At 43.6% G+C, this 23,833-nt stretch overlaps 1 protein-coding gene across 36 annotated transcripts in view; it reads right to left on the bottom strand.

The window, feature by feature from the left end:
- Positions 1 to 23,833, bottom strand: part of MAP4 (microtubule associated protein 4) — a 1,914,856-nt gene that overhangs the window by 829,798 nt on the left and 1,061,225 nt on the right. For 33 of the 36 annotated variants that reach the window (XM_069210826.1, XM_069210834.1, XM_069210837.1 and 30 more), the window contains 3 exons: positions 18,176 to 18,427; positions 15,166 to 15,846; positions 4,364 to 4,690 (listed from right to left, as the gene is read on the bottom strand). The exons of 1 other annotated variant lie outside the window; for it this stretch is intronic. In XM_069210826.1, coding sequence (XP_069066927.1) covers positions 4,364 to 4,690; positions 15,166 to 15,846; positions 18,176 to 18,427 — 1,260 coding nt within the window. The remainder of the gene's footprint in view (positions 1 to 4,363; positions 4,691 to 15,165; positions 15,847 to 18,175; positions 18,428 to 23,833) is intronic. 2 more of the 36 variants (XM_069210863.1, XM_069210864.1) reach the window with 2 other exon arrangements.

The following is a 23,833-nucleotide window of genomic DNA, read 5'->3' as shown; positions in this document are numbered from 1 at the left end:
GGAATCAGGGTGATAGATACTTGAAAGGGTTTATATGATTTTTCTGACAAAATAGTCAAAAACAGAGAGCTCGGTGCTTCAGGATCCTACCTGAGTGAGTTGGAAAAATTAACTGACCCTTCACCTTTGGGGCATGATGGGATACAGTAGGTGTTGTGAGGTTCTTACAGGCACAGTACCAGGTTTATGCTTTTTGTTTTAACTACAGCCTGCTGGATAACAATGTCACGTATTCCCTTTCCTTTTAAATAAAGATTTCTGGAAGGTATCCTATGGTCAGCTTTTCGTTATTAACATGAATGGTATTGAGTCATGTAGTTTTAAAAGGGAAAAGTAAAAGTAATTTAGCAGTTTTTTTTATCCTTTTTTATAAGCTGCAGATATATATTTAATTTTTTTTTAAACAATGTGCAGCATACAGTGGTTAATTAGAATAAAATACAGCCCTCTTGTATGCATGTGGTCCAAAACACAGAACCCCCTCGAAAATAGCAAAGGATAAACAGTTGCAGAGTCTCTTCCAGTCCGTACCATACATTGACAACCTGGCACACCGCCACCCACACTTGAAACAAGGACCCACCAGTCTCCCATCTCCTCCCACCCATCTTCCTCAGAGTCCATGTAGAACGTTCCATGGGCCCCACATCTTCTCCCACTTTTTGGGGCAGCCTCCACTTTGATAGACCACTCATTCCGTCCTCTGACACAAGTCCATATCTGAGACCCACTTTGCCTCACTCGGAAGTTGGGGAGCACCCCATACCCTGGCCACGTTCCGCTTGGCCACTCCAGCTGCACGTTGGTAACATGTCCACGTTGGTAACATGTCCAAAAGGATTACCCCCTTAAGATGCTTGTCCCATCTTTTTGAGTTGTACTCAGGAAAAGTAGGCCCTATATAGTATCCTAAGTTGTACTAGGCAGAAAGAAGTCTGTATGGCTCTTTTACAGGCACTTTTCATGGCATCTGCCCAGTTGTTGTCATTAAAAGGGCCCACGTCCCCCTGCCTTGCCTCCCTCAGCCTCCTGATGGGATATGGCAAGTTATTAATCAGTTTCTTGTGAATGGTCGAGATCGAAAGGTCTGGGAGCGGCTCCATAAGGACTCTATCCTCAAGTGGTGTTGCCTCTGGTAACTGTTCCCCCTCCAGTATGTGTTTCTGAAGCGCATGGCCCAGTTGTAAATATTTGTAACATTCAGTTTCCCTCATGTTATATTCCTGCTGCATCCCTTAAAGGATATGAGGGTGTTATCTATCCAGATGTCTCACAGGTGTTCTATTCCAATTAACGCCTATTTGGAGAATCCCTTCAGACTGCTCACTTTCCGTTTGAGGTCACCGTCCCAGAGCGGGATCCACATGGTGAGGGGTCTCCTTCCCACCCAGCTGGCGATTGGCATCCCTCCAGGCATGACCCCTTAATACCGCCTGAAGCCCATTGCCTCGCTAATGGTCAGACAGGCTGGTTCTGTTTGGTCTGCGAAGACCCATTCATTTACCACCATTAACTGTGTCGCCCAGTAGTACAAGAGTGCATCTGGGACTGCAAGCCCCCCATCACAGACTCCCCTCTGGAGCTTGCGCAACACAATACGTGGGAAGCCCCCGGTCCATAAAAATGTTCTGACTGCCTGATTAATTTTCTGAAGGACATCAGCACGAATCGTAAAAGGTGTGTTTTGGAGAATGTACAATAAGCAGGGCAGGGTCATCATTTCATATAAGGCAGCTCTGCCCAAGAGCTTGAGTGCAAGTGTCTTCAATGGTTTACATCCCCAGCTGTGGGATCAAATTCTGGTGGAGGGCGTGTCCCATGTAACACATAGCCCGAGATATTGAAAGCCTTCAATTTCCACCAGGATTGTGCCTCGGGATAGGTTTGGGAATATCCCGTCGGCTGGTAAAGGAGGGATTTTTCCCAGTTAATGCAGTAACCCAAATGGTCCCCAAATATGTTGAATATTTGCAGAATGTTATCAATGGACAGGGTCGGGTCTGTAACATGAACCAACACATCATCCACATATAGTGAGATGCGTTTCTCCTGGAGCCTGTGCCCGGAATTCCCTGGCCAGGGGATCCTGACAGACCCAAGCCCGCCAGCGGCTCCAGGACCAGCACGAAGAGCATAGGGGATAAGGGACACCCCTGGGTTGCAGACACATGCATGTATATATGTATATGTTAAGCATTACGTACTGGGCTTCTACATACATATATATTATATTTAAAAAGTGCTTCGGCGTCCCCACACATGAGGGGATTATTCAGTGCTTATCACAATTGATGAAGATCCCCTGGAAGAAAAGTTATTTTTTTTCCCCTGTCTTACGTTATCCTGATGCTGTTAAAAAAAAAGGTTTGTTTGCATAGAAATCAATTCTTATCATTGAAGTCAACGCTAACCTTGTTTTAATCCTGAGTTTGTGCTTCTCCAGACCAAGCATTCTTAGAAAATGCCTACCAGTATAGATGATATGTGAATACTAGTTTAAGGTATTCGCACACATTGTACAGATTAAATTACACAAAATGTAAGTAGATAAGTTCAAATGTTATTGCAACCAAATAACGAACTTTACATTCATCAAAACCCCACAAATCAAATAAATACATTAAATCAAATTTACAAAAATCCTATTATTTACACAATATTGTAATGACCATTAATAGTATGATATTTGTAAGATGTATTAAAATAGTGTTTATGCAAATATTATTGTAGGAGGTCCTGACGAAATCCAGGGGCACTCCCCGGATGAAACACGTGTTGACGGTGGACATTATTGGATGGACTGGATCATATTTGGATACTAGAATATTATTTTGGATTCGAATTTGGAACTGTGAACTAACAGTGAACATTATTGGATGGTCTGGATCATATTTGGATACTAGAATATTAGTTTGGATTCGAATTTGGAACTGTGAAGCAATTAAGACTTCAATTTTGGATTATGGACTATTGGATATTTAATTTTACCAACATAATATCTATAATAGGATTTTTGTAACTTTGATTTAATGTATTTTTTTGATTTGTGGGGTTTTGATGAATGTAAAGTTCATTATTTGGTTGCAATAACATTTGAACTTATCTACTTACATTTTGTGTAATTTAATCTGTACAATGTGTGCGAATACCTTAAGCTAAGTTATAGGTAACGTTGTGTTACTGTGTTGGGGTATTGGAGGGTGTAACCCCAGTATTTGGCACCATGTACTATAAGACGATTTATAGCAAATAATTTTGAGGGTAGGAGCGCCTTTCACTCGTTAATCACACCCTCCTCATATATATTGATATGTGAATACTACACCTTGTTGTCCCCTTTGTCTTATGTAACATTTTCTATATACCGATATACATGTATGATTCATTGTCCCTGTATGTGTGTGATGTAAAGTGCTCCTACACCGATATGAGAGGTGCTATAAAACAAATTAAATACATGTGATAGAGGGCTAGGAAGAGATGAGTCACTTAAGGTTTTACTTCCTCTCTGCATAAAATACTTATGTGAAAAAGCTTCCTCCTTAAAAAAAGCTTATGTACCTAAAAAATAAATACAGAAGTTGCTTGGGAAATGTAGAATTAGGACCTGAGGATTCAACTTTCCGAAACCAAACCAAACATTGAATACTTAGTCGCTGAGTCGAGCACCAACCTGCCCATTAAAATTTTGATTTTTGGATATTTTTTCTAATATAAAATAATAACATCTTCAGTAATTTAAGTATTTATTTGATGCGTTTTAATGTCTGAAAGTTAAATCATCCAAATTGCTTGGGGGTCCCCGGATTCCAGTGTTGATTCAGTGGGGGTCCTCAGGAGCCAAAAGACTGGAAACCACTGATCTACAGGAGTCTCTATTACCTCATTAAGTGAGGCCACCATGTAAAAATGAAAGATAAGAAGAAAAGGAAAAAATCGGGTGGGTGGCCCAAGTCTGAGTTACGCAAGTAAATGGAAATGGGTATGTCTAAAAGGCCAAAGAGTGTGGTTACTGATTAACAAGTAGGGTTGCAAGTAGGTTTGGAAAGGGTAGAAGAGAACAACAGGAAAAGGCAGAAGCACACATTCTGTGAAAGCCAGTCATACAAAGTGAGAAAGTGGCAGTCGTAAGCAGTGTATGTTAACACAATGCTCTTCTGGGACCAGGCAGAGGCAGTGCATACTAATGTATATGCCACTCAGTGGGCTAACTTTATGCCCTTGGAAATCTCATCAGTTTGCTGCCACTTTTAAAGTCTGAAAATGTAAAATATATTTGAAACTGAACTCTCCCTTAAAAAGTAGAAATTCATAATGCTTTCTTCGAGATGAAAGTTGTAGTGGGTGATTGCTGAATCTTTACCTTTATATTGTTGCAGGAGCTCCAGATTCTGGTATGGCAAAGGTTCGTTCCTTACAATAACGTCAAAGACTCTATCACTGACGTCATTCTGGTACTGTGAAGACTCCTCCTTCAACCCTAAGGATGGAGTGGCTGCATCTAATCCTAAACCTTCCACGATACATGATCTCTGCTGTGCTGAAGACTTATACTCCATTCCTAATGAAACTGTGTGTGTATCAAATGTTTTTACACCAGCCTCTTCATCAGCTATCTCATTTACTGCTTCTTCACCAAAAGTTAATTCCTCAGGCTTGCGTTCTTTATGTTTCTCTATTTCCATGGCTTCTGCAAATAACACAGGGAAAGAAATAGTGGATAGCAGCTCAAGTTATCAAACCTATTTAATAAAATTATCAGTGTTTCTCATCATCAACTAAAACATTAACAATACCATTTTGAAGCAGAAAGAAAAAGGTGTGCCAACTTTGATTTTCAAATATATCTTGAATACTGCTTTATAACAAAAGAGGAAGTTATGAAGAGAATGTCATCTACATGCAGGACTTCACTTTTCGAGTAGCACAAGAATGGCATAGAAGGGACCCATTGATCAGGCCTTCTTTTGGTCTTGGGTTCTCTTGTCCAAAGTACAGCAGAAGCTTAATGTATCAGCAACTGAACAGACAAACACCTTCTTGCTCAGCGCCAACAGAAAACAAGAGAGGGATTGGTACAGCCCATGAACAAAGATTTCACTGTTTAGTAAACCAAGCTTTGCAACATTAGAATGCCAGATAAGGAATGCTTTCTTAACTGTAACTCGTCTTTCTTCGGGAAGGCCTGCAGAGTCAATTGAGAGAACATTATTGTGAAGCCTATAGGGATATGCTACAATGGCCCTAATCAGCATCTTTAATTCAAAAAAGGGTCCAAGAGATCATATATGCCTATAATTTGACGGTGTGTTAGTAAAAACAGCATAAGTGTCTTTCACAGACCCTTTTTTGGAGTAACAGAGGTGAAGCAACATAGGATAGTGTAGCCCCACAGATTGCCATTATATGAGTGAAAATAGAGTCTGTGCCTTTAAGAAGACAGAGACCACCAGTATCCCATCATGCTTAGCAGGTGACAGTTTCTTCAGTTATTTTTAAAGGTGATGTGTATATGATAACACTTTAGAGAATTGGTGAAGTTTGTACAATCCACAGGGGAGGAGGGAGGGTTGCTTTTGACTATAATGGAAACTCCCCTACAAGAGAACAGGAGTTACAAGTAAGAAACCATTCCTTCTCTCGTAGGGCATTTCCATTTATAGTCCTAAACAATGAGTAAAGTAGCAAGCCCATTCCTGCCTGAGGCGGGGGAGAGGACAAAAAAAAAACAATGCAACTTTAAGCAAACAGATTCCTAAGAGAGGCCTGTCCTACTTGAGCGTCTGCTTTGACATCCGAATCTAAGCAGTAGTGCTTGGTAAATGTATGGACAAATCTCCAGGTGGCTGCTTTGCAAATCTCTGGGATAGGAATATTTCTTAATAAAGCAGCTGTAGCCGCTTTACCCCTAGCAGGGTGTGCTTTAGACTTAGCTGATAGTGTTTTATTAGCCTGTTGATAATATAAGATGATGCAAGAAACAATCCATCAGGAAACGGGCTGTTTAGAAGAGGCCAAACCCCTACGGACTGGACCATAGTTAAACAGGTTGGTTCAACCTACAAATGTCTTGTGTCTTATCGAGACAGAATTTTAAAACTCTTCTTACATCCAGGGAATGGAGAGATCTTCTCGATGGAGTAGAGAGATTCTGGAAAATGTTGGAAGAGATATGGTCTGATTAATGTGAAAACCTGAAATAACCTTAGGGAGGAGCTTCGGATGAGTTCCCATAACCACTTTGTTGGAGTGGAAGACTGTATATGGTTCGTGAGAACTGAGTGCTTTGGATTTCGCTAATCCTGCGAGCCGATATTATTGCTACAAGGAAAGCTGTTTTCCAAGAAAGGTGTTGCAGGGATGCTTTGTGAACAGGATCAAACGGATCATGCATTAGACAAGAGAGTACAATATTAGGATCCCAGGGAGGAGACGGACACATAAAGGGAGGGAAAACCTTTTCAAACCTTCTAGAAAATCCTTGATTACTGGGATTTTAGAAAAAGAGGTTTGTGAAGGACATTTTCTGTAGGCAGCAAGGACTGCCAGGTGAACCTTTATAGACAAGAATTGCAAGCCAGATTTTGCCAGATGGAGTACATATGGCAGTATGACCTCCTCCTGGCAAGCAGTGGGGTCCATGTTCTTGGAGGAACACCAAATGCAGAATCTTTTCCACTTGAAGGCATATGTGGTACGGGTTGAAGGAAGCTTAGCCTCTTTGAGGACCTATGCTTTCCTTTGGCAGATTCAAGTGTCCATACTGTACTATCTAAGGAGCCATGCCGCCAAACTCAAGGAGGAGGGATTGGGGTGTACCATCTGGCCTCGAAACTTCATCAGGAGGTCTGGTCGGCATGGCAGCCTGAGATGTGGACGGATGGACCAGTGAAGGAGGTCTGTGAACGACCATTGATGTGGCCAATCCCGCGTTGATAGAAGGTGTGCCCCACAGGTGAAATAAGTCATAAACGACGTCGTCGTGCAAGACACACTTGTGGTTTTTCTTTCAGAATCCTGCTGAGAGAGTCTGCCTGAACATTTAGCACATCTGGAGGATGCATAGTGGTGATTGTTGGATTCCTGGCTAGGAGCCATTTCCATATTGCATGGGCTTTGTGTGATAGCGGTCTGGGCCGCGTCCCTCTCTGCTTGTTGAGTAGTACATGGTGGTCATATTGTCTGTAAGGATAAGCAGGAGCTGGATTTTAATGACAGGTGAAACGCTTTTAGTGCTAGATGGACTGCGCGTAATTCCAGACTGTTGATGTGGTATGTGGACTCCCTCTCTTATCTGTGCCCTGAATCTTGAGATAGTCCATATGAGCCCCCCAGCCAAGTGAGGCGTTCACCGCTATTGTTTGAGGAGAAACCTCTTGATGAAAAAGGCATCCCCCAAAGCAGGTTGTAAAGGGAACACCACCATTTCAGTGACAGCTTTGCATGACTAAATAGTGGTATCCTGTCCTCCAGATTGCCAGTTAGCTTTTCCCACTGGTCCTCTAGATATTGCTGTAAAGGTTGCATGTGGCGACGAGGATTCGGTGTGAGAAAGATGCAGGATGCCATCGAGCCTAGGAGAGAGGATATTGTTCTCACTGTTGGACAGCAAGCTGTCAATAGAGTGACATTTCTGAAGGATCAATAAACGTCTCTCCTCCGAAGGATACATTCTTTCCTCTACTGTGTCGATGGTTGCACTATCTGGAAGCAATGTGTGAACCGGGACTGGATTTGGCTTAGTGAGGTTTACCTGGAGGCCTACTCATTGGAGAAGTCTGCAAGTCCAGTTGTAGTGAAGCTGAGCTTCTAGAGACGTGGACACCACGATCAGCCAATCGTCTAGGTAGGGGTAGACGAATATTTTGTGTTTCCTCAGATGGGCAGACACCATTGCCATGCACTTCAAGAATGTTCTGGGTGCTGACTTCAGACCAAACGGAAGGACTTTGTATTGGTAGTGGTCTTGACCTACTACGAATCTCAAGAACTTGCAATGCTTCCTGGCAATTGGGATGTGAAAGTATGTGTCTTGAAGGTTGATGGAACAGAGCCAATCCCCTTAGTGTAAATCGGGATAAATTTGGTGTAATGACCGCATCTGGAACTTTTTTCACCAAATCCACTTGTTGGCTGATTTGAGGTCGAGAATGGGTCTGAATTTGTTCCAGTCTTTCTTTTTCACATGGAAGTACCTGGAGTAAACGCCCATTCCTCGTTGGTGGTGAGGGACAGGTTCCACCGCTTGTTTCTGAAAGAGGATATAGACCTCTGACCATAATAGAGGGAGTTGAAAACGGGATGGTCTTGAAGGGATTGACAGTGGAGGGCTGGTAAATCTGAGACACTATCCATTTTGTACAATATTCAGAATCCAGGCTTCTTTTATTTTTTGCCACTTTGCCAAATGTGACGATATGCTTCCCCCCACCAGAGTGGGTAACAGAAGAGGGGGAAGAAACAACTCGGGGTTTGGAAGCAGATGGTTGTTTTCCACCTTGAGTGGTCTGCTGGGTGGATCTACCCCTGCCTTGTTTCCTCTGGTAGTTGGTGGTAGGGGTGCTGCTGCAGTTGTTTGGAGTCGCTTTTATGTCATCCCCACTGAGAGGTTTGAACCCTCTGGGTATAGTATCGCCTCTGGTAGGGTCGGAAAGATTTACGTTGATCTCTGGATCTTTCCAAGCCAACAGCTTTCAAGGTCTCCATCTCAGCCTTCATCCTCAACATCTTGTCATAAGTATGACTTCCAAAAAGAGTTGTGCTAGAGAATAGAAGATTTAAACTTCTCTGCTGAGTCTCTGGTTTTAAAGAGGTAAGACACAGCCACTCATGTCTTCAGAGAGCGACCCTATGCCAGTATTCATGTGCTGCAAGGAGTGAGGATTCAAGCGTGGCACTAATTATCTGGTTTGATACAAGCCACCCCTCATTAAGGATTTCCTGGAAATTGGCTCTTATTTCTTGGGAGATGGTCCACAAATTATTGCATGGAGTCACATAACGACCTGTCATACCTACCTAACGGGGTTGTAGCGCTTGCTGCCTTCATTAAGGTTGCTGTTGTAGTGCAGACTTTTCACCCAACTGAGTCACTTTTTTGGCTTTCTTTTTCATGAGGTACTGTGGAAGTAGGAGTAGTGGCATGTTTTTTGCGGCCACTACTACGACAGAGTCAGGTGTTGGATCTGTTCGAAGGAAAGCCAGATCCTGTTCTGGAGGGCGGTACTTCTTCTGAAGACTGTAAGGGGCTGGCTTGACTGATGCTGGCGTTATAAACAATTCCATGGCTGGTTGTAACAAGCCTGGTACTAAAGGCAACAGGGGTCTGGATGTTGACCTGTTTTGTAAGGTCTCAAAGAGGACTGAAGTCAACGGTGTTGGAGTCGAAGTCGGGCTATTTAATTTTGCAGCTCCTCTCACCAGGACATCTTGAAACACAGTAATGTCATCCACAGGTGATATACTTGGTGGTGGGGAGTCTGACAATGTCAGAGAGTAACAGCCGGTAGTGGAGGAAGTGGTGTCAAAGGTATGCCTTGAACGAGATCTCCTGGAAGGGTAGCGATTACATTAGTGCCTAGTTGAAGGAGATAAGTGTTTTGGGCTGCGAGATGTGGACCTCGGAACTACTGGTGCTCGAGGAGGAGCCAGGAATGGAGGCACAGTTTGAGGTGGCGGAGCAGGCTGAGGAAGCATAGAGCCATGTGCCACTTTTGAAGGAGGAGTATGCTCTCCAATACTGCAAGTCTGGAGAAGTATAGATGTACCTTCTCCGCCATCTTGCCTCCTGAAATCTTGCGGAGGTTGTAAAGCTCCTCGATGTCGACCGATCTCTCTCTGCCTCGACGTTGACCTGCTTGTCAGTGATAAACGTCGACGCCTCGACCCCTGTATCAATCTTAACATCGATGTTCTATGGAGTCTTGACAGTGACCTGGCTGATGGTAAGTGTTGCGGAACCGGACTTCTCAACGTCAATAATGGTCTTGTTGCTCTCGACATTGATGGCCCATGTCTAGATGGCAAACAATGACATTTCCTCAACAGCGAGTCATGGATGGGCGGCAAAGACGTAGGGGCCGTACCTCTCCTTAACGTCGATTGGGACCTTTGCTATTTTTCAGCTTTTTTTTTTGTCTGGGACGCTCACCAGTTACAGATGAAAAAGCTCAGATAGAGATATTAGCCTCTCCTTGCTCTGAGGTCCCTCTTACAGATTGCACCTGCTGTCTTCTCCTTTCCTCTGTTACACTAAGCCAAATCTTTTCTCTGTCTTTGAGGGTGCATCTGGAGTAGGTCCTGCAATTTTGACATGACGCAGGAACATGTGTGTCTGGTAGTCCGAGGATCCACACCTTGTGAGGGTCTGTCTTGGCCTTCTTCCTTCCACAGGATGGACATTTATCAAAAAGAAAAGGCATTTTTCAGAGACAAAACCTTTACGTTTTGACAGGAAAAGACAGAAATTGCTTGGTAAAGACCAAAAACGTTGAAAAAACAGATGTCACAAAATTACAGAAGTGAATTTTGAATGAAAAAGCCAGATTTTGGCCGAGTTTAATACCCCAGGGTCCGGACAGCAGGAGCCAGAAAAAAAACTGAAGCAACTGTCACCTACTCAGCATGATGGGATACTGGTGGACTCTGGCTCCTTAAAGGCACAGACTCTATTTTAACTCATATAATGGCAGCCTACAGGGCTACACTGTCCTGGGTTGTCTCATCTCTGTTACTCTAAAAAAGGGTTTGTGAAAGACATGTATGCTGTTTGTACTAAAACACCATCAAATTATAGACCTATAGAATCTCTTGGCTTCTTTTTTTAAGTAAAGATGAAGATTTGGGCCATTGAAGCTCATCCCTATAGATTCAACAATAATTTTCTCTTAAGTGACTTGGCGGGCCTTCCTCAAGAAAGGCGAACATCTCCACTTAAGAGGATATATTATGAATAAGTGCTCCGGGGTCCTCATGTGGGCGGGACTATTTAGTGTTTATGACTATAAATGGAAATCCCCTACAAGAGCATCATATTGTCAACAGGAGAAAGGGAATGCTTGTGACCAAAACATCCTTAGACAACATGTAGAACAAGTTACTTACCTTCACTCATGCTTTATCTAGGAGAGGCTCCATTTAGCTTTAGATTTATTACATTAGAATATTCCCCAGGTGTCAGAATGTATCTGGAAATATTTGAGCAATCTCCTTGTAAGCCGGCAGGTAGTGTGGTTTGACACAGCGTGGCATTGGATCGGTCAGCACTGGAAGTGACTTGTTAAGGTGCTTATATAGGTGCCACCCCAGCAAGCCTACCTTAGTGTTTGACTGTTCTTTCACACCAGAAGCACAGAGCCAAACTGAGGTGAAGGGACCAGTATACCAAGCTGAGGTCCTGAAGGATCTCTTCAATGTGAGATAAAGAGTTTGCAAAATGGGGAGAATAGAAGAGTCAGTAAGGAATGGGGGGGGGAGTTTGGAGTGCCTATGGGGTGAACCGAAAGCACCTGCAATTCACTAACCCTCCTGGCAGATGTTTTAGCCACAAGGAAGAGGCCTTCAACAGCCATTCTGTAAGGTAGGGGAAGATTGAAACCCCTTCCCTCAAAAGAAGTGCAGCAACCACCACCATTACCTTGGTGAACACCTAGGGGCACTGATAAAGCCCAAGGGGAGCACAGTGAACTGTTATTGCACCACAGGTATCACCCTGTGGGTAGGCAGGGCAGTGATATGGAAGCAGGCATCCTACAAGCCCAGGCCTATTACGTAGTCTCCAAGGTCTAGGAAAGAAAGAACCTGAGCCAAAGTGAGCATTCTGAAATTTTCCTTTGTCAGGAAGCAGTTGAGAGGGTGTTGGTCTACGATAGGATAGCCACGAAAGAGGAAGAATACAAAATGCTGCTGTTGTAGTCCATAAAGAGTCTCAACGACCTAGCGGTAGCCCTACTGTCTTTGAAATGCTCAAGTGGCAAATACGCTTTGTCACCAAAAGGAGAAGCCCATAGAACAGCATGTCCCTAGGAGATTCCTGGAGATCCACCTGAAAAGCCAGGTGTCCTCCACGAGGCGTGACACTGGAGCACCACCATGTAAGCAATGGGGCACTGTCCAGCGAGTCGGTCATATGCAATTCACATAGGATCATGAACTTTGTTGCATCTCTCCAATTAGCATTAGCTTGGGAGAGTACGGCTTGGGCCTCCTTTGAGACCAAAGGAAGCACTTGTGCAACCGTATCCCACACAGTACAGAAATAACTGCCTATTAAGCATGCAGTGTTCATGGACCGCAGTGCCAGGGTGGTGGAAAAGTAAATCCTCTTTCTGAAGCCAGCCAACCTTTTGGATTCCCTATCCACTGTTGTGGTAGGGAACACATTGGGATTTATCTTGGAGGTTGAGGCCTGAACCACCAGACTCTAAGGGATGGCATGCTGAAAGAGGAAGTCTGGGTCCCAGGCAATGGAGGAGCAAGATAGTCCTGTACACAGGAGTGACTGTACAGGGCTTGACCCAGGCTCCAAGCAAAACATCAGTGTGGGCTTTGTTAAAGGGGAGAAGGGGTTCTGAAGAAGATACCCTGGGCTGAAGCACCTCTGTCAAGTCATTGTTCTTAACCTCATCCACAAGCAGATGAAAGTCCAGGACCTTAGCCACCCTCTGGACCACAGTTACATAGAAAGCTCCTTCCTCTGTAGCCACTGTGGGAGGAGAAACAAGGCCTGTGTCTGGTGAGGTGTCCAGACTACTGCCATTAGCCAGGTCCTCATACCATGTGCCATCAGTCTTGGATTCTGCTAAGGGGTCAGAATACCCATAGGGATCATCACATCCCCTCCCTTCGTGTTCCTTGAATTTGTGTTCTGGGCCTGATCAGTTCTGAAAACAACGTTAGGCAACAACGGTCTGGCTGTGTATCGGAGTCAGGAATCATAATGGGTTCGGCACCAATTACGGGCATTAGTGGTGCCAAGAACGGCACCACTGGAACTGTTACCCCAGGAGGTTCTGAAGTAGCAACCGAGGCCAATCCAGATCCACCACAGCTCCTGAGGGCCCGACTTGCGCCAGGGCAGACCCCTAGGTAAAGCCCTAATTGGAGTTCTCCTGAACACGTGGACCCAAATGGAGCTCCAGAGGGGTTGGACCAACCAAAAATGAGGCTCAAGGCTTCATAAAACTCACAAAGTAGGACAGGGGCCACTCTGGTTCCAGGAAACACGGGGAAGTGTGGAGAGGACCAAGTGTCAGTCTCCAGCTCCAGAGGAACAAAGTGGAAGTGGGGCCTGGATCTGTGGTGTTGTTTCTCAATGTCATTCCATGAATGGGACCAATGGGGAGCAGTAAAAGAACATTTCTATTTCTGGGACTTCCTATGGGACTTACCTAAAATAGTCTGGTATAGCGACGACGATTGATGAAAGCAAGTCTGGAAGCGGTCCCGAGGCCTCCACGTAGCGGTGTTGAGTCACGTAGCAGGCAGCCAGAAGCTTCATGAGCTGCTCCCAGATGGCCTTCGGGTTCATGGTCCTGTAACCCCCCAAATCTGTGGTTACCTTACAGGCACCACAGACACACCAAGTTGGGGGTTGGTCATAAACATTTGCCAGTGACAGACACCATAAGGCTTCAAACTGGTCGGTTTGTTCAGAGACATAGTGCATAAAACGGGGAAAAAGGCACAATGGTTGAGTTCGGAAAAAACAATCAAAATAATTCAGTCAATAATTGAGGTGGAGCTCGTCCAGAACCAGGCTGGGGTCACTGCGCTGGGGTGATGCCTTTATGAGCATCACTTACGGTGTGGATGATGGCATGCGGAGCAAGACAACGCCCTCTACCTTTGTGCAAGTGGACTGAGCAAACATTTCTGAATCCAGTCTGGGGAATAAAAAAGACATCTGCGGTTAGAAGTCTCCATCAGACAGGAAGAATTTTAGATGGGTTTAATATTATCATCTCTATACAAGGCAAAGTTGTTCAGTCGCCTAATGGAAGAATGAACTAGTAGTAGGGACCAGACCACAGACCAAAAGAAAGTAATCCTCATACTAGATAAGAAGGCCTGACTTCCAAAGTCTTGCTATAATGTGTCTATGTTACATTTACTTCCTGTGATAAATCGGATGCTGGTTCGTTTGGTGCAAAATCCAAACCAAACAAGAACAGACCAAATATTTTTACTGTATGGTTACAATACTGTCAAAACATGCAATGGCGGATTAAAACAATCATCATCATAGACAAGTAATAGACAATATAGTTAGAAGTGTACTCCACTTTGGGAAAAAAAACCTTAGGACAAGGGTGGTTTATCACAAAGAATCCAGTATCATTGTTTTGTCCCCGACAATTGGTGGGAAAAAGAGGTTAGTGAAGTGTGATATGACCAAAGACTGCCATAAGTTTAATGGTGAAGAACATCAAGATGGACATAGTCAATTGAAGGCAAGAAGGAGATCTGAAGCTCTGAGACAATGAAGGATGGCAGGAAGCTGGCTTGGTGGTGCGACAAAAAGAAATAATATGTGAGGTAATCGGCTAGGTTTAATCATGCAAGAGGTTCAAAGAAAAGTGGAAACGTTTATCATGCACTCACTGTGATGAACGTCAATTCAAGACCATGGGATGATGCAGTTAAGTGAGGAAGAAGACATACAATTGAAATCAAATGTAAAGAAAAAGCATTCAGGTGAAAGTTATTGGAATATTTAAGAAAATACTGGACACCAATCAACTCTTTCATGCAAGGAGATGCCGCACCCAGATACCCAGAACAGGTCCTTACAGGGCCCAGCATTTTTAAGAAAGCTTGAACTAAAACATTGGAGCACAAATGCTCAGATATCATTTGGTATAACCTAACAGCATCAAGTGGCAGATTGAACTGCATGCCATGCATGAATGAAGAACAAAATTCAGATATAACACAAAAAGGCAATAAGCCTGCCAACCGTTTCAAACGTCTATCTTCAACACAAGGATAGTAAGGATGAAGATGGAAATGATGTAAAGGGGCACGTGAAAGAGCCTAAGTGTGTGTTAAAGCTGGTAGGGAAAAGAAGAGCTATGAGAGTGACAGAAGACATATCTGAAGCATAAAAGTCTCAGAGAGTAGAACTTCAGGGTGGCAAAATTTAAACTAAAATCTCCTCCACTGTACCTTCGTGATGTTCCTGATTAAACTTTGAAAGTTGTTCAGTTTTTACCAAAACAGAATCTGCATTGATTCCACAGACTTCACGGGCACTCTCCTTGTCTGAATTATGCTGTGACAATGACTCTTCTACTCTTAATGAAATAGCTTCTTCATCAACTCCAAGTACGTCAGCGATGCTCTCCTTATTGGAATTGTGCTGCAATAAGGACTTATCCTCAGGAATCTTCATTTCTAGTGAAATATTACCAGCCACAAGTCCTAGGACTTCAGGGACACACTCTTTATTTAAATTTTCCACTGGCCAGGACTCATCCTGAGACACAGAAGTCTCCTCAAATCCTAGAAACTCCAAGACACTCTCCTTATTTGAATCAGGATGTCTTAAAGTCTTATCCTCTGTTCTTCTTGGAACAGCAACTGCCTCAAATCCTGAGCCTTCCGGGATACTCTCTTCATTTAAATTCTTCTGTTGTAAAGACGCATCCTTAGGAATCACAATTTCCAATGGTAAAGTGACCACCTCAAATCCCAAGACATCGGGGACACACACTATGCTTGGATTCTGTTCAGGTAAATAATCGCCCTCAGAGATGTCAGATGCTGCTTGAATAGCACCTGCATGAGCATCTAATGATTCTGACTCAATTTCCTTATCTTCCACTATTTCTGTAGGTTCTGAAGATACTAAAGAAAATAAAGGAAAACCACAAGTTAGTAATAGTGTGGGGTTTGAATGTCTGTTTCAAAGCACTATCATGTAAGTGTTGTACACTTCTCAATAAAACAATGTGACATACTAAGGTTTTAGAGGTAGAAGGAACAGGTGAGGTGTAATCTTACAACGATGGACATCAGTGTGTCATGTTAACAAATAAAAAAAATAAAAAATAAAAATTAGAGCAGCGTATGGTAATGAGTACATCCTGGTCCTTTCAGGAGTTAAGATGATTAAGATCAAGTCATTTTTAGATTCCATGAGTGATGAAAGCCACTGTGTTTGGAGCCCATGGAAACTAAGAGTTAAGTAGATGTTGGGAAACTTTAGCTTTTATTGCAAGACTGAAGTGTTAACCTTGCAATTCCAAGTCACAGAATGAGGTTATCCTTTCATGACTATGTGGACGGTATGTGAAAGAGAAAAACACAAACAAAATGTGTGGAACAGATTGATTGCAAGTCTTGTGGTTTCTTCCCAAGGCCAGTTTGTTTAATCATCAATTTTGGGCAAGCAGTCAGAAGATAGTTTGCCAGAAAACCTTTTGCCTAATTCGATGAATGTGATTAATGTTAATGGCAAGCTATTAATTACAACATTAGCTTTGTCAATGCCACATTTATATTCTAAAACCAAAGTAGTTGCTCTATTCGGAAACAAAATATACCTCCGAGAAGTAAAATGTTTTCTCTGTATGATTGGAGAACTGTACAACTTGAGAGAACGGAATGAAAATGTAATATCAACATACATATTGATCCAAGAAGGTAATATCCATATTTAACAGTGTTGTAGGAGAAGGTATTGCATTCCTAAAATGTCCCTATAAAAAGTATTGGGATGGCCAGAAAATGCAATTTATGTTACAAAATTTTTGATGGAGAAAGATAGGGGCAGAAAGAGGGAGAGGAGAGAAGAAAAGAAAGCATCAAAGGAAGGCGGGTCATTTTGGTTCCATAAGACCCTTAACTGGCAATGAGCTTGCAAGAATAAAGAACACCAAGTGGGCAGAAGAAGGCAAACAATAATATTAGAGATATGGGTGTGATAGAAAGATTCAATAGGACTAGAGATAGTGGACTGGTTTTGCCAAAACAAAGGTGTAAGAGCTAGACAATAGTGGAATGGTTTTGTGCATGCAAAAAAACAAGAGCAAGAATGAAGTTGCCAACAATGCCTGGGTCTGCAGTCGTTTGCAATGAACCTGTGACATTCAAGGTAGTGAGGCAAGGGTAAGTGAAGCTCATGGAAAGAGCAGGAAGACTGTAAAAGAATACCAGAATGGATTTGAAAAAAACAATTGTTGTAAAACTAGGTTTAAAGCCAATGCTCACTGAACCAGAAAGCAACCCTGATCTTAGCTCACTGTGACTCGGAGTAGATTATGCATCTTGTGGTTAGTACCATGTGCTCTTTGTTTAGAAACTTTTAAGCATGTTATCACTCTGACAGAAAGGATAAAACATCTGGATTAAAAAAATGACAGCATTTAAAAGGGGAGCACTTAGGCACACTAAACAGGTACGGGCACTGTTGTTGGCTCAAAAGACACCATGTTCCTAAAAAACGAAGCCTAAGTTATTCAGTGTACTACAGAGTTAGGCACAATGTGTAAGCAAGACAAACACCATCGTTCAGGATGGGCAGGTCCCTGTTAGAAGTATGTGGCTGTCAACTTATTAAGATGTAGCAACCAAAGTGGACACGATGAAGCTAAGAGGCAGATCAACAGCAGCAGACACTAAGTAAAAATAGCAAACATGACATTACAATGAAGGAAAGTGAAAGGCTGAAACTGTACTTTATTTCAAGATAACAGATAGACTTTGAAACAAGGGAAACACAAAAAGGGCAGCTGCGAGTGATCTGAGCACCCAGGGAGAGTATGCCTGACGTCTACTCCTAAGCAGTGGAAGTGGAGCAAGTGAAGACAGAGTTAATAGGAACATGAGTGGGGGTACTATAAGGTGTAATTCAAATTTTTAACATGTGGTGGAGAAAGTGTTTCTCAAGAAGATTAAATGCTGGATGACTAAGTACAACTATTAAGAAATGAAACAGAAGTTGCTGAGACAAACATAAGAGGCTTTAAGATGGGACGACAGCTTAGCTGCAGTATATTTGAACTCAAGATTTCACCAGGATGAAATCTTCCAGAAACTAAACAGTGGCGGCAAGGAGCAGTAACCAATCAAAAGCAAAGAGCAGGCTCAAGAGTTCATAAAGTGAACAGAGTTCAACATCCCAGGGCAGAAGAATTTCTAGTGAGGGATTTAGGCTTAAACACATTTGACATACCTTCTTGAAGTTCTTGCTGAGGTTTGGAAATGTGCTTCAGTAAAATGTCATCGTCAGCCATCTCCACTGCTACCAGAGCAGTGGCTTGGTCAATTTCCTTGCTCTCAGATCTACTCTCCTTGAGTAAATCATGTTTTGGGAAAAACTCTTTATCACCTGCCACATTTGTTTCTGGAACACCAGCTTCATCAAATGTTGGAGCACTGGGGATATTTCCATTTTTGTCCAGTGTTTCTGATGAATCTAAAGGTACTACATAAAAATACAGGGAAATCAACTCAGGGAACAAATATAAAGCTTGAAGCAAAACTTCTTGATGGACTGTCTGTACGCTGTACAAAAGGTTGGTTTGAGTTTAGATCTTGCACAGACACTGGGAACTCATCTTGAAGCAATTTACTGAGATGAGAGATACGAAAAGACATGTAACTGAACCAATACCTCACACATATATAGGCTTTTAGAAGTGGCTAGCATACACATCAATCTTTGTGTGTGTTTGTTTAGCATACAGTGAAATGTTTCATAGCACGTGCTATGAAGCAACTTGCAGTCACCACACTATCAATAAAGGAAATGGAAAAGAGGAAAATCTAGAATTCGCAGAATATTTAAGTTACTGTATTTTTTTTTATTAAGACGTTTTTAGCATTTAGGACACTGATGAGAGAAATCATCATCCTTCAATATATACAAGAAGCCTATCTGAACCCAAGCTATTGCTTACCGCTTCTGAACTGATCTGCAAAGTAGCAAGGGGTCTAAAATATGAGAGAGAGAAAGCGCGTGCGTGCGTGCGTGTGGGTGTGTGTTTTTTCCGCAGGTGCGTGCCCCTCAGATGAACCCTTCTATGTGTCAGATTTATGCAGATGGGAGACAACTCCACCACCACCACTCCTCCGTTCTGTGCCCTCCTCCTTCCCCCGTCAAAAACAGCCAAACCATCTAGATTCTATTGTCCAGTAGAGGAAAAGAAAAAGGGTAACACCAGTAGAATAAATCCCAAATAATAACATTCGGCCACTACGAAGCATGCACATAAACAGTGCATTCTAATTTAACACCACACAACAGTGTCACGCAGAGGTGTGGGAGTCGTATAGCCCAACACTCTAACCAAGTTGTTCTTTATGACGGGCAAGAAGATTTAATGTCTCTTTTGTCCGATGCACAAATAAACATTAAATCACAAATATTGTACGAGCTGTGGGCACATTAGGGCTCACAGCCAATCAAAAATTATGGATGAAAGCAAGGGAACCTTTGGAGGCCTCTGATGTCCTAGAAGCCTATGACTGTGATTGGCTGGATGAGTGAAACGTCAGTGTCTCAGCATGAGGCGGTTTGCGGCCGCCGTGAAGCATAAAAATGAGCACTGCCATAGTATCAAAAGGTTGATACCATTTCCATCGGCTGAGGGATTCAAACTCCTTTTCACGTCAGGCATGCGGTAATCCCACTGGGTGACTGATGCAACCTTTGTGCGGGTCGATCACGGTGTTTTGCATTGGCGTTTTATGATGTGACGGCAGCACGGACACTAGCCCAGGTACAGACGCAGCACTACTGTAATGCATGTTTACACCGCCTTATTTGCGTTATGCTACGACAGGTTTGCGTTTTCAGTATTTTCATTTTTGGTGCTGTGTGGCCTGAGTGCTGTTTCAAATCTTTACCAAATAGCAGGGGTTGTGCACCACTAAAAAGCGGACTGGCAGCGCCGTTCTACAAGTAGCACATGACAGTGACGAGAAAACATCCTATTAGGCGACAGAGACTGCCCCAGCACCACCAGCTCTTTAGTGGTGCAGGAACCTTGAAATGTTTAGAGTCTAAATTCGGCAGGGGCAGAGTCTGTCACCTAAAAGGATCTGTCACCTCACGACTTGAATCACCAGATCCCACTTCCAGTCATGTTTATTGTGAAGAGTTTTTCTGAGCCCTATTGGTCTCTATCTCGGTGCCGAGCAGGATTACTGCCTCTTAAAAATGAATGGCTCATTTAGCTTGCTTTGCAAATTGTGGTTTGCTGGGCCTTTCACCGCTCAATCATACACTTCCCGGGCCACACACGTTCTGGGGGCTGCCTGGCCACCCTTATTGAACTATTTTGCAGTGAAATAGCATGGGTGTAAAAGTAGAGTGGTCCATTTAATAGTCCGCACCATAAAAAGAATGACAAGCAATGAGCTCACACAGCATGCATGTCTTAACACAATAAGAGTACACGAACACACACACACCACCTCTCACACCCACTCACACACACTATCCCACACTCCTCTGTTATATGATAATGAGATCGCTGCAGCAGTAATTAAGGGTCATCTTCATTTCTTTCATGGCGCAGCTCGTGATGGCTTCATTTCATTGGTGGAAGGGATCTGGCGGTGGGTGCTCTGATTATTTTGTTAAGCATTATTCGAATAGTATTTTACATAGCGCTTACTATCCCTGACGAGGCGTCGAACAGACAGGAGAGAGAGAAATTAACCAATCCACATACAATTACCATCATGTTTAACACAGCTTTTTAAATACTCTCCGTGCCAGCTCGTGAGTGGTGTTCGCTTCAATTTTTCATCTTTTTCGGTTCAAAGCCCTCCCTATGGTTTTCCAAATATTGGCATGTTACCGCTTTTAACTTTCTTAGCTCGGTGTAAAGCCCTAGCGCCAGTACGCGCCTGGTGCTGCAGTCAGGATAGATGTCCAGGCATCGCAAGAAGGGCTCCGTTTGAGAGCCACATTTCTTAATGTTTAAACTGCGAGCCCTTACCTTTTGTGTGTGTTTGTGTTTTTTTTATTAGTAAGCCTCTTGTTAGTGGACTTGGGCATGCAACGATTAATTGAAGAACTGGAATCCACTACAGTTATATGGGTGGTGGTGGGGTGGGATTGGTGGGGCTCTATCAGGTGTTTTTTTCACGTGTTGTGGAAATGCCTTATTAAGTTTTGTTCGTCCTGCTTTTGAATATTACTTTGGTACTTTCAACTCAGGATGTGGGTTTGTTGTGTAAACGGGCTCTTACGCCGGGAGGCCCGTGTGTGCCGGCCCACAGGTAGGTCTCCTATAACCCCCACCCTGGAGATGACCGGTTATTTACTACCTCAGTTGGGGATCGAGGCCCTAAATCTTCCCAGCTGTGTTTTCAAGTGCAGACTTGACGGTAACGTTTATGATTCTTTTAAACCTGCTGTGCTCGCTCTCATCCCTTTTTACTGTTTTAGTTTAAAATATAATTGTATAGATTACAAAAATAATTCTCAATAAATGTGAAAGGTAATCACGAGTGCTATAACAGTTTAACAAAATGAGGCAAGACAGGTTAAAAGGCAAGTACAAGTTAAAGAAATATTAACATAGCTACCAAGGTTTCGGATTGCTGTGTGACATTTTCATAATTTGAGTAATTTTGAGTGACATTTCAACAGCTATGAGTGGTGACACTGACTTTCAATGAAGACGAGGGAAACATGCAAGTATCTGAAATTACACCCATTTCGGGGTGCACTGCCATGCGACCCGGCATTCAACTGAGCAGCCTTATTGCCGTTAAAGTCACAGCCCGGCAGACTTTATAGTTATTTGAAAAAGACAGAGCACTCAGCAGTATAATGTCAATAGCTGAGCACCGTCCAGGGTCTGGCGTACGCTATTATAACCTTAGACAGTCCTGCCAAGTACTGAAACCAGTGCAATTTAAACGTGGCTGTCCCCTCAACCCTATTTTATCAATGGCTGTTTAATGAACACAGGCACAGTTCATCTTGTTTGGGGCTTACCTACATGATGAAGGCGGCGTTCTCAAATATCAGATAAGCTAGGTGGGAGCAATGATCACAAATGTGGTAGCCCAAGGGAGGGATGTGAGTATAGTTAGCAAATTACTCTATGTCAAAGAGAATACAATGAGTTATGTAGCGAAATAGTGAATTATAGGAGTTGTGGTTCTTGTTGACAAGTTAATCAACTAGACAAACCTACACGGTTATACAGGAAAGTGTAAATGGAAGCCCAGGATTGGTACCATCTCGTAACGTTACCGTAAATAACAAATTAAATAAAAATACACTGAGTAGGAAACACGTAAATGAAGAAAATGAAATATAATCTTCACTGGAGGGCATGTATTGCATGAAACAGTCACCAAACCCTATGTACTATATAAACTTACTTAAACGGGCTTTTGGCCACCTCTTTTTATCCATTGGTCTGTTGCTGTGTCATTCCCATTTGGCTTCCACCCACTACAAGCGTGCCGCATGGGTCAGAGGGTTAGCATACTTAAGCCTCTGGTTAAAGCCACTTTAGATGCATTTTTCTCTTTCACAAGCCACAAGGAATTTTAGTACCAGAGTTGACTAATGTGATCGCATGACACAAGTGAGCACATGCGACATTTCAGATTTATCACTTTCAATCTCCTTCAAACACAGTTGTAAATTTGCTTTAAAGAAGACTGTGGCAGAGGAGCGTGGTTGAGATGGCGATTCGGTGAGACACTTTCACTGGTCTCTCCATCCTCACCAAATCTACAGCGCAACATAGTGCCCTCTTTGCCAAGTATACGCAGATCCCTCAACCAACTAAAGAATTCCTGCTCCTACCAAGTACCGGCTGAAACTGCCAGCCTTCCTCAATAGCCTGGTATTGGCACCTGGGTGACCTCAAGATCTGCCTGGCCGCACCGCGGAACAAGGTGGCGGGAGTGGCGGAGATGAGTGGCAGCCTATCCGGAAGCATCCTGGCCTGATTGGATTACGAGCGGAAACCTCCTCTGCTCCCTGTAACCGGGAAACAAGGTTTCTACGGGGAACCCGCCAAACAATTCCCTGAGCGGGAATCACATCTCTGGGACACCCAGGAAAGAAGGAGTGTCAACTCCGGGCCCGCGGTTGCAACTAGAGGGGTCGAAAGGTGAGTGCGCTGCCTGGAACTCCTACTGCCAGCTTGGGGGGGCAGTGAACAGCAAAGAACGCCACACCGATCCCCTGCCCAACCCCGTGGAGGACTGCCAGGGGCTCAGGGCAGAGGTGGAAACTGTTGGGGACTGCAGGCATCCCTGCCTGGAGTTGACTGCACTGTAGCAGGCCGGGGGAAAGCTGTGCAGCGAAACTGGATTGTGGCCCGACAGCAGGCTATATGATACAACCAAGTATCCTAAACCACGCAGTCTGAATCACGACTGCGACTTTACCATGCACACCTTTAAAACAAATTTCACTAAAAAAACATGATTGCTTAAGGAATGTGTGGTAAATTGCACACTACAGCCCCCTCACCCTGCGTCCTAACAACCGATACCTCAGCCCTGCAATCCACCCCGCCCTAGCCCTTAGAACTGCCCCTCCACCCTACCCTGAGCTCTTAAACCTGGCATCATCCATTAAAAGTACCCCTTCCCCTCCCCCACCCTGAGCCTAAAACCAACCTTGCCCTGTCCTTAAAACTACCCCATCTCCTCCCCGGGCCCTGAGGCCTAAAACCTTGCCCCCTGACAAAAACTACGCAGGCCCACAGGCCCCCCACCCTGATCCCTAAAAGTGACAATCATCCCTGTAAACTGCCCCTCCCCAGCCCTAAAGCCCAGCACAAGCCCCACTTACTTGTCCGCATCTGGAGCTTCCTCTCCTGGTCCTTCCTGTTCCCCCAGCTGC

This window comes from Pleurodeles waltl, chromosome 10 (genome assembly GCF_031143425.1).
Source record: "Pleurodeles waltl isolate 20211129_DDA chromosome 10, aPleWal1.hap1.20221129, whole genome shotgun sequence".
NCBI lineage: Eukaryota > Metazoa > Chordata > Amphibia > Caudata > Salamandridae > Pleurodeles > Pleurodeles waltl.
Note: the sequence above shows the minus strand (reverse complement) of the source record. Positions and strands in the feature narration are given on the sequence as shown.